We start from the raw sequence: 12920 nt of genomic DNA, 5'->3' as shown, positions 1-12920 counted from the left end.
TTCAGACAGAGAAAGAAAAAAAGGAACAGCATAGTTATTTGTGTGCTAGACACTGTACATACACGTGTCTATCATCATGTCACATGTCACTTCGGGTATTCTTTAACCTCCTGAGCGTTACGCCGTTTAGGAGGTTTTGTTACTTTGTGCCCCAGGATGAATAAATGTGCAGTAATAGCTGCAAAACCTTTAGCTAGCACTAGGCTAGCTAGTACAAGTGTCCGGCACCCCTGGATCCCCCTGTTTATACATTACCCAGCCTGGCTACAGTGATCGGCGCAGCATCCCCGGACAGCTCCACTCTTCACTATGAGGAGGATCGCACACGAGGTCATGACTTTGCAGACGTCATGCGCAAACCCGATCCTCCCCATAATGAGACCGGAGCTGTGCGGGAAGGCTGTGTGATCGCTGGAGCCAGGCTGGGTAATGTATAAACGGGGGGATCCAGGGGTGCCGGACACTTTTACTAGCTAGCCTAGTGCTAGCTAAAGGTTTTGCATCTATTACTGCAAATTAATTCATCCTGGGGCACTCCTGAGGACAGACAGCGGTATGCCCAACACCGTGTCAGGCATACCGCTAAGGAGGTTAAGAAGGAATCTGCACTAGCTAGTGATTTCTTAAGATGTCTGAGACAGTTCTGCACGGATTTCTAAAATCCTACCAATGTTTTGTCTCAGACACTCTTGATAAAATGAATTAAGCGAAAAAAAAGTGTACCAAATTGCACCAAGAAGAGATCTCAGTTTTGGAGTTTATTACAGAAGAGATGTAATGTCACCCTACCATTTTGGAGAGTTGGATAGAAGATTTCTTCTGTACTCTCATGCTGCAGCCATTTCAAGGAGGTCTTATGCTGGGAATACACCATACAATTTTCTGTTAGATTCTTCTGTTAGATTTTTCTGTAATACTGGGCATAGACGAGTAGACCCAGCGGCTCGATTAGCCGCCAGATCGACTCCTGCTGCGTCCCCACGGGCGGCCGGATCGATTCCCTCTCGTCCCTGCGGGCGCTCCTCATCTTCCGCTCGATACCCCGCTATTGTCCGCCTGCGGGGATTGAGCAGGGAATCTATCCGGCGGGTCATCGGACCTGTCAGATAACAATCGAGCCATCAGCGGCTCGATTGATAAGGAATAATCCTACAGGCCCATACACACGTCGGATTTCCGCGAACGACGGGTCGTTTGAACGTCCCGTCGTTCCCCCGCTAAATCGGGGGTGTGTACAGGCTGTCGTTCGCTTGATAAGGGTGAGTTTGAGCGATCCGCCCGGCGGATCGCTCAAACTCGCCCTTATCAAGCGCGCTCTGTCTGTCCATATAGCAACTTGTTTTTGGTTCTGAAACTACTGCCTTTTTCAAAGATCACCAGATCGCTCTTGCATTCTTCCCAGTACGGAAAGTTGTCACTACTTACATTTTTTCTCCAGCTCCTCAATGAGCTTTTTTGCTAGTGAGAGGCCTTGCTGGTGACTTTCATAGGATAGCCAAGGAACCATATATGCAGAGGTCACTTCTTCAAGCTTTTTCTTCTTCTTTTTCTTCATCGTCTGTATATAGGGTTTCCCTGGATCCTCTGAAGTATTCTCAAATGTAAATGCCCAGCTGTAGTAAACAAGAAATGTATATGCATTTTACCAGCTATAACCCACAAAGGAAAATAAAACTATTTTCAAAAGGATTTTCTATGGCAAGTAGAGAGGTGAACACTGCAATATACAATTTATATGAAAAAAAAATCATAAATTTGACAATGTATTAAATTTAAATTTCAAACTATTGTGGAAAACTAACCCTTAAAGAGACTCTGTAACATTCAAAAGATCCCCTGGGGGGTACTCACCTCGGGTGGGGGAAGCCTCCGGATCCTAATGAGGCTTCCCACGCCGTCCTCTGTCCCACGGGGGTCTCGCTGCAGCCCTCCGAACAGCCGGCGACTGTGCCGACTGTCAGTTCAATATTTACCTTTGCTGGCTCCAGCGGGGGCGCTGTGGCGACTTTCCATTCCGAACTACACGGAAATACCCGATCTCATTCGGGTCCGCTCTACTGCGCAGGCGCAGGAAACTTGCGCCTGCGCAGTAGAGCGGACCCGACGGCGATCGGGTATTTCCGTGTAGTTCGGAGCCGACAGCCGTCAGAGCGCCTGCGCAGGAGCCAGGAAGGTAAATATTGACGTCACCGGTGCCCGGACTCCACGGAGGGCTGCAGCGAGACCCCTGACGGATGGAGGACGGCGTGGGAAGCCTCATTAGGATCCGGAGGCTTCCCCCACCCGAGGTGAGTACCCCCCAGGGGATCTTTTTATGTTACAGTTCCTCTTTAAAGAAAACCTGTACTGAAAATAAAAGTCAAAATAAGCATACACAAGTCATACTTACCTTCCATGTAGTCTACTCCTCAGTGTCTTTCTCCTGTCCTGCGTCCTGTTTGTTCACTATGATCAAGGGAATTTTCCGTCCTCCATTTTGAAAATAGCCATTACCCATAACAGCTTTCTGGTCAGCACACAGTTAAACTGTAACATCGCCCACTTGAGCCATAGGGAAACATGGACATTACTTGGTACATCCGTTTTCCTCTCAGCTATAACTGACAGCAACTGATATTTTACTGACAGCAACTGATATATTTCAGATCTGACAAAATATTGTCAGAACTGGATGGGATTATTGTCAGAAGAAAATGGTGAGCTTCTGAGAGGAATTGATGGCAAGGTAACTATGTAATGTTCATTTGAAGTTACCTCATGAGTTTATTTTAAATATTTTTACTCAGTACAGGTTCTCTTTAAGGCTACTTTCCCACCAAGATGTTGCGTTTTAGGGGATGTTATGGTCGCATAACGTGCCCCTAACGCAATGCATGGTGGTGTTGAAGTTGGACGTCAGATTGAGCTGCGTTATGCGGCTCTCAAAGCAGCCGCTCCAGGTTAGTGATAGGAAGTCCGGATCTTTTTAAGGATTCGGATCATTTGAATCGGATCATTGAAAAGATCCAGATCTTTGAACCAAATCATTTGAATCCTTTTACTAGGGAAGCAGACTGGGTGAAATGACTAGCAGGACAGGACTTTCCCTGCACTGTACATTCTGTATGTTTCTGTTTCTTCCAGACAGACATCCACTGTGAACCGAATCCTTCATTGTGGTGATCCGGATGATTCGACACACAAAAAAGATCCGGATCAAATGAACGATTCGTTCATGATCCGGACAACACTACAGTCCTACCACCAGTCTCTGCAGTGCAGTGAATATTAATTAGCCATGTGGCTGGCCGCAGAGTAGGAGGAGGGGAGACCTCCTCCAACATTACTGAGCATGTGCAAACAGTCTAACGCTGCTTAGCCCAGTATAACGTGCAGCGTTACAATGTAACGCAACGTGGGCACTGTGAACAGCACAATTGATTTTACAGTGCTGTGAGTTAGGCTGCGTTACTGGCTGCTGTAACGTGGGACTTTAACCTCCCACTGTGAAACCAGCCTAAAATAGCCGTTTATACATATATACTGTATATACTTACCAGAGTAAATACATTGTACTTTCTTTTTACTTCCTATATATTGCACAATCCGTTACACTAAGCATATAATCTGACAGCGCTGAACCTCTTCCTGACAGGTTTTGGTCTAGTCATCTCCTCATGGGGGATTCTTAAAGGAGTTGTCAGGGAACATGTACAAAATGAGGTTTACTCACCTGGGGCTTTCTCCAGCCCCTTGCAGCAGACTGTCCCACGCTGACTGCTCCGCTCTCCGCCGCCATCCCGGGCTCCCCGCACGGTGCAGAGACCGACCACGTGGCCATGATTGACAGTGGCAGTTTGCGCAGGCGCAGTAAGGCTGACCCTGCGGTCATCCTCTGCATCGTGCGGGGAGCCCGGGACGGCGGCGGAGAGGTCGGGCTTGGGACAGTCGGCTGCAAGGGGCTGGAGAAAGGCCCAGGTGAGTAAACCTCATTTTGTACATTTTCCCTGATGATTCCTTTAAAGGGAACCAGAGACGAAGCACCCTCATGTATTTTACCATATATATCAGTGGGAACATTAGAGAAAACACTTACCCTGCTCTCGGTTTCATCCTCACTGCTAAAAGTGTCTGTTATCAGCTGTGATAAGAATCTCCGATTGAGCATTCAGTCTGGCTTTGCAGGGAATAATTATAGCTGAGTCATTATAGCAGAGCCACAAGGGGGCAGGCTTGGGCTTGAAAAGAGACCAGAGAAGACTGACTCCGCTATAATCTTTCCGTAGCAAAGCCAGACTGAGTGCTCAGTCGGGGATTCTTATCAGAGGTGATAACAGTCAGATTAAACAGAGAACAATGAAACAAAGAGCAGATTAGGTGTTTACTGTCATGTTCCCACTGATTTATAAGGTAAAATACATGAGGGTGCTTCATCTCTGGTTCTCTTTAAGGACTCCTTTTTTTCCCAAAAGAGCTCCGTGAATGTCAGTCACACAGTTGAGAAGCCAGAATAGCTGCACCCGTGTAGGGAGGACAGCCTCCTTCTTCATATAATTGTAGTATGAATACAGAGGCGCCAGAAGGATACAAAGATCTCAAATGTTTAAAAATGAGGCGGTAGTGGTGGACTTACCTCCTCCGGGCAGACACAAGAAAATGCCAATCAATTTTCAGCAAACAATTTATTTACATATGTCTATGTAAACCTTCAGCGCTAATCAAACAAGTCCACCCCCACAAGCACCATAAAATTAGATGCGCTTACCAGATTGCTACAGACCTCAATTACAGGGTCTGTAACTTGGCATAATAAGGTCAGCAGCCGGTATCTTCCCAGCTGGCCTCCTCTCGCAATACAAAGCAGATTACAGCATTAAAATGATACAGGACACCGTCCAGCCTGGGTGAGGCGGACATTTGGCTGGACGGTGTCCTGTATCATTTTAATGCTGTAACCTGCTTTGGGTCCCTGTTACGAGGACCCAGATGTGAGTGATCTTTTATTGCCTATTTTTAACTGAAGTATTATTAAATTTAAAATTTATACGCTTAGAAGAGTTTATAATTTTTTATGATTGATTCTGGGAATTGCCACATGTGAGAGCCTGTGAACTGTTGTGGATACCTGTATTGGGAGAGGAGGCCAGCTGGGAAGATACCGGCCGCTGACCATGCTATGTTACAGACCCTGTAATTAAGGTCTGTAGCAATCTGGTAAGCGCTTGTGGTGGTGGACTTGTTTGATTAGCGCTAAAGGTTTACATAGACATTTGCTGAAGACGTTATACTGAAGTGTTGGACTTTGGCTGCATATCAATTCATGCATTTTTAATGGTTGCGCCGATATATATCATTGCATTGTATCTGAATTTATTTACATACTCCAGTAAAATACAACGCGTTTCGCGGGAGAGACCTGCTTCCCCAGGCAAGAAGATGGAGCATATACAAAAACAGGTCTGGTACTATGCCAAGCGCCTATGTATAGTAGGCGCTTGGCATAGCACAAGACCTGTCTATGTATATGCTCCATCTTATTGCCTGAGGAAGCGGGTGACTCCTGCGAAATGCATTGTATTGTACTGAAGTGCGTAAATAAATTGTTTGCTGAAAATTGATTGGCATTTTCTTGTGTCTGCCCGGAGGAGGTAAGTCCACCACTACCGCCTCATTTTTAAACGTTTCAGATCTTTTTATCCTTCTGGCGCCTCTGTATCCATACTACGTTATACATATCCACCCTTGGTGGAGGGGTGTACCCCCTTTTTTCCTTGATCTACAGAGAACAACTTCTCCCCACCTGCTTTTACAGTGGTTGCCGATGCGGTAACCCTGACTTGAGAGTATATTGCACATACTCTTTCCACACACCTTCATTTACCAGTGCATACTACACTATATTGAGCTCTCATTGTCACTCTTTTTGTTCCTTCTTCGTATAGGTCCATGCAATGGAATACTCTTGAAAAAGGAAACTTTAAGAACTCCCAATGAGATGTACTAACCCAAATCTGGTAAGTATTTCAGAGTGGTCAGATTAATAATACCTCCTGGACGCGACCGTGACATTGGAGAAACAAGCACCTCTCATGTATGTGCTCTTTTAGATGAAACGGTCTGTGTCACAAAGTAAAAATTTGGTGGGAGAAGCAGAAGAGAAGTCAGTCACTCCTGAGCCGGGTTATCCACAATACAATTTTAGGCAGTTGCCTAGGGCCTTGAGAGAGTCTAGGGGCCTGGTGGATGCCGGCCCCCACCAGGTCGAAGTAAAAAAAATAAAAAAATAAAGCCTAGTAGCCTCCCTAGAGACCTCACTGCCTTTGAAAAATTATGTAATGGAGAGGGTTATGTTACAAAGAGTCTCTCTCAGCTATACTCCCTCCTCATAACTAATTCTGATCTTTCCTCATCCATGCGAAATAGATGGGAAACGGATCTGGGCAAAACTTTTTCTGACACCCAATGGCAAAAGATCACACGCTCTACACAAAAATCCTCGACTTCAGCTTGCATACAAGAATCGGGCTATAAAATGCTAACCCAATGGTATCTCACTCCGGACAGACCCCACAGGATATTCCCCAACTCTAGCCCTCTGTGTTGGCGATGTTCACAACAGAGAGGAACGCTCTTCCATATCTTCTGGAGCTGCCGGAAACCTGACCTTATTCTGGTCTTCAGTTAAATCAATAATGGCCCAAGCAACGGGAGTAGACCCCTCGGATGACCCTGCATACTACCTTCTGTCAAGTTTTCAATCATCAGCACGGTGGCGTAGTGGTTAGCGCTCTCTATATAAGATTTAAACCCGTGTAGTCAATTTAAGGTGAGTAGTGAAATTCAGAGGACATGGTTTAGTGACAGACCTCTGAAGAATGTTTACTGGAGTAATAATTCTTAATCTTTAGGCAAATCTTAAAAGTTTACTTTCTCTTGGACAATATTGAAGCCAAGTGTCCTTGTTTACAGTCCAAGGTGCGAGCTGGCCAGAGACAGCTTGGAGTTACAAGGTGAAGATTCTGATATAGAATTTCTTATAATCTTATCAGGAATTCTATATGAGTATGTCATTATATATAGCATGTCATATATAGTAATGTAATAAGCATTATCCCATATTTTATATAGTTAAGTGGATAGTATATGGGGATATATATATTTAAATATCATATATCAGCTTATGCTTAATTCAAACCATTTTCCCCAGAGGAGGTTTTCTACAGAACTTGCATATGTGTTCTAGTTATAATCATTAACTTTGTAGCTATCCACACTCAAGAGCCATGTTTGCGGAGCTAAACATTCTTGGATTATAAATGGTTGTTCTCAAACAGAGTCATAACTTATTGTTGACCAGCTGAATTTGCCCAAAGAGCTAGTGTCCTGACCAGTTTTATGTGTTAAGGAATTAAAAGAAAGGAAAGTTTAATGAATTGTCAACATAGTGTTGAACATGGTATTAACAGGTCAATAGGTTATTCTTTTATTTTGAATAATATATCTTATACGAGTGTGTCCCCTGCTGGAGGAAATTACACAGTCAGAAATAAATGTCACATGATTTATATAAGGCTGATAGTTAAGTGAGCTAGTTAAATAGAAATTTGAAAGAATACGCCCACCAACTCCAAATGGATCTTAGTTAATCCGTGGAGGTTGGATTATTGACCAAAGGAAACCAATAAAGAGTGCAGGAATGCTCGAGATACACACTCTCTAAAGGACACTCTATAAAAGAAACCGACTCTCCTCTGAAGGCACACACACTCTCAACCTCTGAAAGCAGGGATCCCAGACTATCACGCTCTACCAGCCTTGAGGCCACTCCCAGATCGGGTTAGCCGTGCAGGCCTGGCAAGATTCCGGATTTCATTTTATTGGTAACTATACATTTTTAATTATATCAAAGCCAACTAAGTTAGGGGCTTGGATTTTCAATGATTCTATACCTAGTATAGAACACCCTGAACATGTGACCTTCCTGGAATTGCAACTAGGAATATCCCTGTTTGATTTGGGTTCATTTTTCTCTTGTTAAGAGAGAGATAAAAGATTGATAACTTGTTAGAGAGAGATAAAAGATTGGTTGACATATAAAGGTTTCATTTACAGATCAGGTCATAATTGCATAATTTCACATCTTTTTCCTTTGATTTAAAATCAGATTTTTTGTAAAATAAGTGTTTATATATCAGTAAACTTTAAACTTGTTTTATATATTGAGGTTTTTAGACCAGCTAGATCTGCTTCCATATTTTTCCCTTGTTAGATTGTGCATTACAATCAAGCCTTGCAAATAAGATAAAATGTCTGCCATCTTGTTTTTGTACAGCCTATTGTGATTGATTTTATTGGTTAATATCTGTGGTCAACTTTGCTCTGAAGTGTATAGTCAGCTTATACCGAAAAGTACCTTGTGGTTATTATTATTTGGTGGTTATTGTTTGATTCGTATTATGTGATTTGTAATCCTTCTGACAAATTTTATATATTTAATAAATTAATTATTTTAAAAGTTAAGAGTTGTCCTGACTTTTCACTCTTTGTACCAGTAGCTTGAGAAACTCGCTATAAGAACTTAAGGTTGGGCGTTTTAATATAAGACTCCTCCCATTATGTTTGTAGGAGGCCTTAGTTTTTGATTTTATACATACGGTTATAGTTTATATAATCGTATCGTATAACGCCTGACACTTCTACACAATACACCTAGAAGCATAGGGAGATACAAGAAATCTCTCTCAAAACATATGATCAATGCAGCTACAATTATGATAGCTCGCCACTGGAAGTTGACCCAACCCCCAATGGTCTCTGAATGGTTGAAGAAACTACAGACTATAGATCAAATGGAACACCTGACTAGCTCTTCACAACAAGGATGAACAATAAAGCCGCACCTGGGCCCCATGGTCTGAATACGAGGCCTCAGATGCTTTTAAAGACCTGATAGGGCCACCAATGCAGATCTGATGGACTCACTTCTCCGACATTTCTGGTCACTTTTGGATAACTAGGGACTGGTCCCGAGGGACCCTCCCACTTTAGCGGAGAGCATGTGCCCTTGGGTACCACCACTGAACCTCTCTCTTTTCTGTTTCCTCTGTCTTCTCTTCTCTCTCTTTTTCCTTCTTACTCTCTCCTTATTCTAAAACCTCACCCTTTCCTCTCCCTAAAGGTGGCCACTAATGATCCAATCTTTTTCATCCAATCTTACCACATCTATGTAGTAGAAGGGTAAACTGAGTAAATATTCTGAATGGATAACTTAGGCAGTTCCCTTATATTACATAGAAATGGCAAGATTGGATGAAAAAGGTTGGATCATTAGTGGCCACCTTAACTTAGGAGATGATTTGATGGCACCTCTGCAGCTGAGATTTTCCAGATAAGCGATAATACTCCATTCATGGATCCCTGGTTTTATTAGGTTAGTTCTCATGGGTGGTTCCAGGTGTATGATTCCTCTGGGCCCTGGAATTTCCCATAACTTTAATTATACCGATTTGGTATTAGAAGGCATCCATGCTCGATACACATGGGGGCAGACGTGTTTTGACAGCTCGGTTTATAATATACGATTCAATATAGCACTGGATGTCTCATTACAAAAATGTTTATTCGATATAGGCTATGTAGGAACATGCTGTGTCATATGTATCAATGGGCCGACACTGGTAGTTGACTACTGCTTAATATTTGTACTGGTTCAAACATGGTATGTTATATAATGGATCACTCTTTTTCTGCCTATTTTTCCATTCTGTTATATATACAAATTTTGTTTTTGAAAATAAAGAATCAAAAAAAAAAAAAAAAAAAAAAAAAAGCCAGTTGAACATCACTGGTGAGCAAAAACTGCTATCTTGCCTAGAGCCCCATTTCACACACTAGTGCTGGAGGTGAGGTTGTCCTCTGCAGAGGATCCAAGAAAATACTGTAACTTCTCTGCTGGTATGGATGAGCCAGACTCGTCCTGGGAAATATAGCTGAAAATGGTAAGGATGAGTCAGGCTCGTCCAGAAGTTCTAAAGGTGCCCATACATTTGCTCGATTTCCCACCGATAGACAGCAGATTAGATCACTGTGATCGAATCTGCTGTGAAAGAGATTACGCAAACGCAGACCGATCAACCAATTTCCAACCGAAATCGATTCGATTCTGCCGATCTGTCCATGTGGAAAATTTGCTTGATCGCCGGCGGGTCAGGAGCGCATCTTAGCGGCGTTCGTTTTGGCGACGACCGACGCAGCAATAATCTCACCTGTTCCACCGGCGTGAATCCCCAAGTCCTTGCTGACACTTTCTCTGGCTGGCCTTCATCTTCACTTCCTGTCCCGTCCTGTGACCAGAGAAAGTTCGAACAGTACAGGGCGCTCTACTGTTTGAACTTCCCCTTCTCACAGGACGGGACAGGAAGTGGAGAAGATGAAGAAGGCCAGCCGGAGAAAGTGTCAGCACGGACATTCACGTCGGCGGAACAGGTAATGTATTGATGTTGGTGGAGTGACCTGAGGCAGGCGGCAGCTCCACAGGTTGTGAATTTATTTCATGCTGCAATTGATTCAAAACCTGTGTGCAGTGTATGGACAGCCATTAGATCCCGCTTTAATCAGATTGCATCAGAAAAGGATCCATCTGTTGGTCGATCTGGTGGCAATCGACCAGTGTATGGCTGTCTTAAGGCAGTGTTCAGTTTTCTCGCATGCGATTCTGATTTAAAATTCACATTCATATGCAAATTTTTGCACGTTTTGGAAAGCTGCATGCAAAAATATGCACGGCGGATGGTGACTGCCTGAAGTGAAAGTGAGCTGCAGCGGGGGAACAGAGGATTGTTTGGTAACTTTGTGGGCACAGGACGGCTGCAGGGGGCTGGAAGAAGCCCCAGGTAAGTGAAACTTTTTTTTTTTTTAAACATCTTCAGGTCCGCTTAAAAGGACCACTGAAGCGAGAGGGATTTGGAAACTGCTACATTTATTTCATTTTTAAGCGATACCAGTAGCCTGGCCATGCTGCTGATCCTCTGCTGCTAACACTTTTAGCCATAGCCCCTGAACAAGCATGCAGCAAGTCAGGAGTTTCTGACATTGTCAGATCTGACAAGATTAGCTGCATGCTCTTTTCTGGTTTGATTCAGACACTACCATAGCCAAATAGATCAGCAGGACTGCCAGGCAACTGGTATGGTTTAAAAGGAAATATTATGGCAGTCTCCATATACCGTTCACTACAGTTGTCCTTTAAATAACATGTTGTCCAAAAGGCTTTACTAACATGCTGTCTAGCAAAAGTCACTTTATCTCAATATATGTGTAACTTACCCGCCATCAGAAGAGTGGTCACGGGTGATCCAGGAGATTCTCTGAAGTTGTGAGAAAAAAATGGGGGGGGGGGGAAGAAACAGACAGTCAACTGAAAGTTCTATGCAAGTTCATTTGCATGAAGCAGTGCTGTACAGCAGACTATGGGGTTGATTCACTTAGACAGATAGCATGCCTTATCAGAGTTAGCATGCCTTATCATAGTATAGCGAGCGCTACGAACTTATGCCTGCTAATTGGCAATGAGGAGAGCTCCACTTGTCCTGTCCTGAGCTCCTGCGGGTCCAGTCCTCTAACCCCCCTGGCGGTATGACTCCCGCGGCTGCGCAGCCGCGGGAGGTTTTTTTCACCTTTTTTTTTTTTCTTTCTAGCATGTAGCTAGCCTAGCGCTAGCTACATGCTTCCCCCCTCCCCGCGGCGTCCACCCGTCCCCTCCGATCGCCGCTTGCCCATAAGGAAATCCCGTTCTGAACGGGATTTCCTTGAGGGCTTCCCCCGTCGCCATGGCGACGAATGGAGTGACGGCAAAGGGAGTCCCGATCCACCCCATAGCGCAGCCTGGCGGCGATTGGCCAGGCTGCGCAAGGGGTATGCGGGGGGGGGGGGGGGGCCTGTTTCCGCGGCGGCCGGCGGTGATCAGAGCAAACACGCAGCTAGCAAAGTGCTAGCTGCGTGTTTGAAAAAAAAATTATGTAAATCGGCCCAGCAGGGCCTGAGCGGCACCCTCCAGCGGCTTACCCCGTGTCACACACGGGGTTACCGCCAAGGAGGTTAAAGGACATTATGCCTGCACTTTGATTGGCCCAATAGGCTGCCTGTCACTTGACAGTAAACTTGCCAGGCAGCCTATTGGGCCAATAAAAATGCGGGGATAATGTCCTTTAAAGTAAAGGGGCTCAGGGCAGGCAGAGTGGAGCTCTCGTCATTGCCAATTAGCAGGCAGCATAATATTGTAGTGCTAGCTATGCTACTTTGATAAGGCACATTAACTCTGAAAAGGTATGGTAACTCAGATAATGCACGCTATTTGTCTAAGTGAATCAAGCCCAAAGTGTACAAATTACATTCTGTAAAGCGTTATTGCACTTCATATAAAAATATAACTTCTACTCTGTTTATACAGTAATATACCAATTGTGAGTGAGAGTAAAAGGATTAAGTGAATGACAGTAGTAGCTTCTGCTAGCTAGATAATGGAGATTAAAGTGGACCTGAACTATTGCACAGGACAGAAGGAAACCACAGAGAAATGCACCCTGTACAGTGGTGTGAAAAACTATTTGCCCCCTTCCTGATTTCTTATTCTTTTGCATGTTTGTCACACTTAAATGTTTCTGCTCATCAAAACCGTTAACTATTAGTCAAAGATAACATAATTGAACACAAAATGCAGTTTTAAATGATGGTTTTTATTTAGTGAGAAAAAAAACTCAAAACCTACATGGCCCTGTGTGAAAAAGAAATTGCCCCCTGAACCTAATAACTGGTTGGGCCACCCTTAGCAGCAATAACTGCAATCAAGCGTTTGCGCTAACTTTTTTTTTTGGTCCACTCATCTTTGCAGAATTGTTGTAATTCAGCTTTGAGGGTTTTCTAGCATGAACCGCCTTTTTAAG

At 44.0% G+C, this 12920-nt stretch overlaps 1 protein-coding gene across 2 annotated transcripts in view; it reads right to left on the bottom strand.

Annotated features, from left to right (window-relative positions):
• Nucleotides 1-12920, bottom strand: part of LOC137542111 (uncharacterized) — a 116415-nt gene that overhangs the window by 32504 nt on the left and 70991 nt on the right. For both annotated transcript variants that reach the window (XM_068263786.1, XM_068263787.1), the window contains exons 7-8: nt 11305-11345; nt 1426-1613 (exon numbers count right to left, since the gene is read on the bottom strand). In XM_068263786.1, coding sequence (XP_068119887.1) covers nt 1426-1613; nt 11305-11345 — 229 coding nt within the window. The remainder of the gene's footprint in view (nt 1-1425; nt 1614-11304; nt 11346-12920) is intronic.

This window comes from Hyperolius riggenbachi, chromosome 12 (assembly GCF_040937935.1).
Source record: "Hyperolius riggenbachi isolate aHypRig1 chromosome 12, aHypRig1.pri, whole genome shotgun sequence".
Lineage (NCBI taxonomy): Eukaryota > Metazoa > Chordata > Amphibia > Anura > Hyperoliidae > Hyperolius > Hyperolius riggenbachi.
The sequence above is the reverse complement of the archived record's forward strand: the minus strand, read 5'-3'. Positions and strand labels throughout refer to the sequence as shown.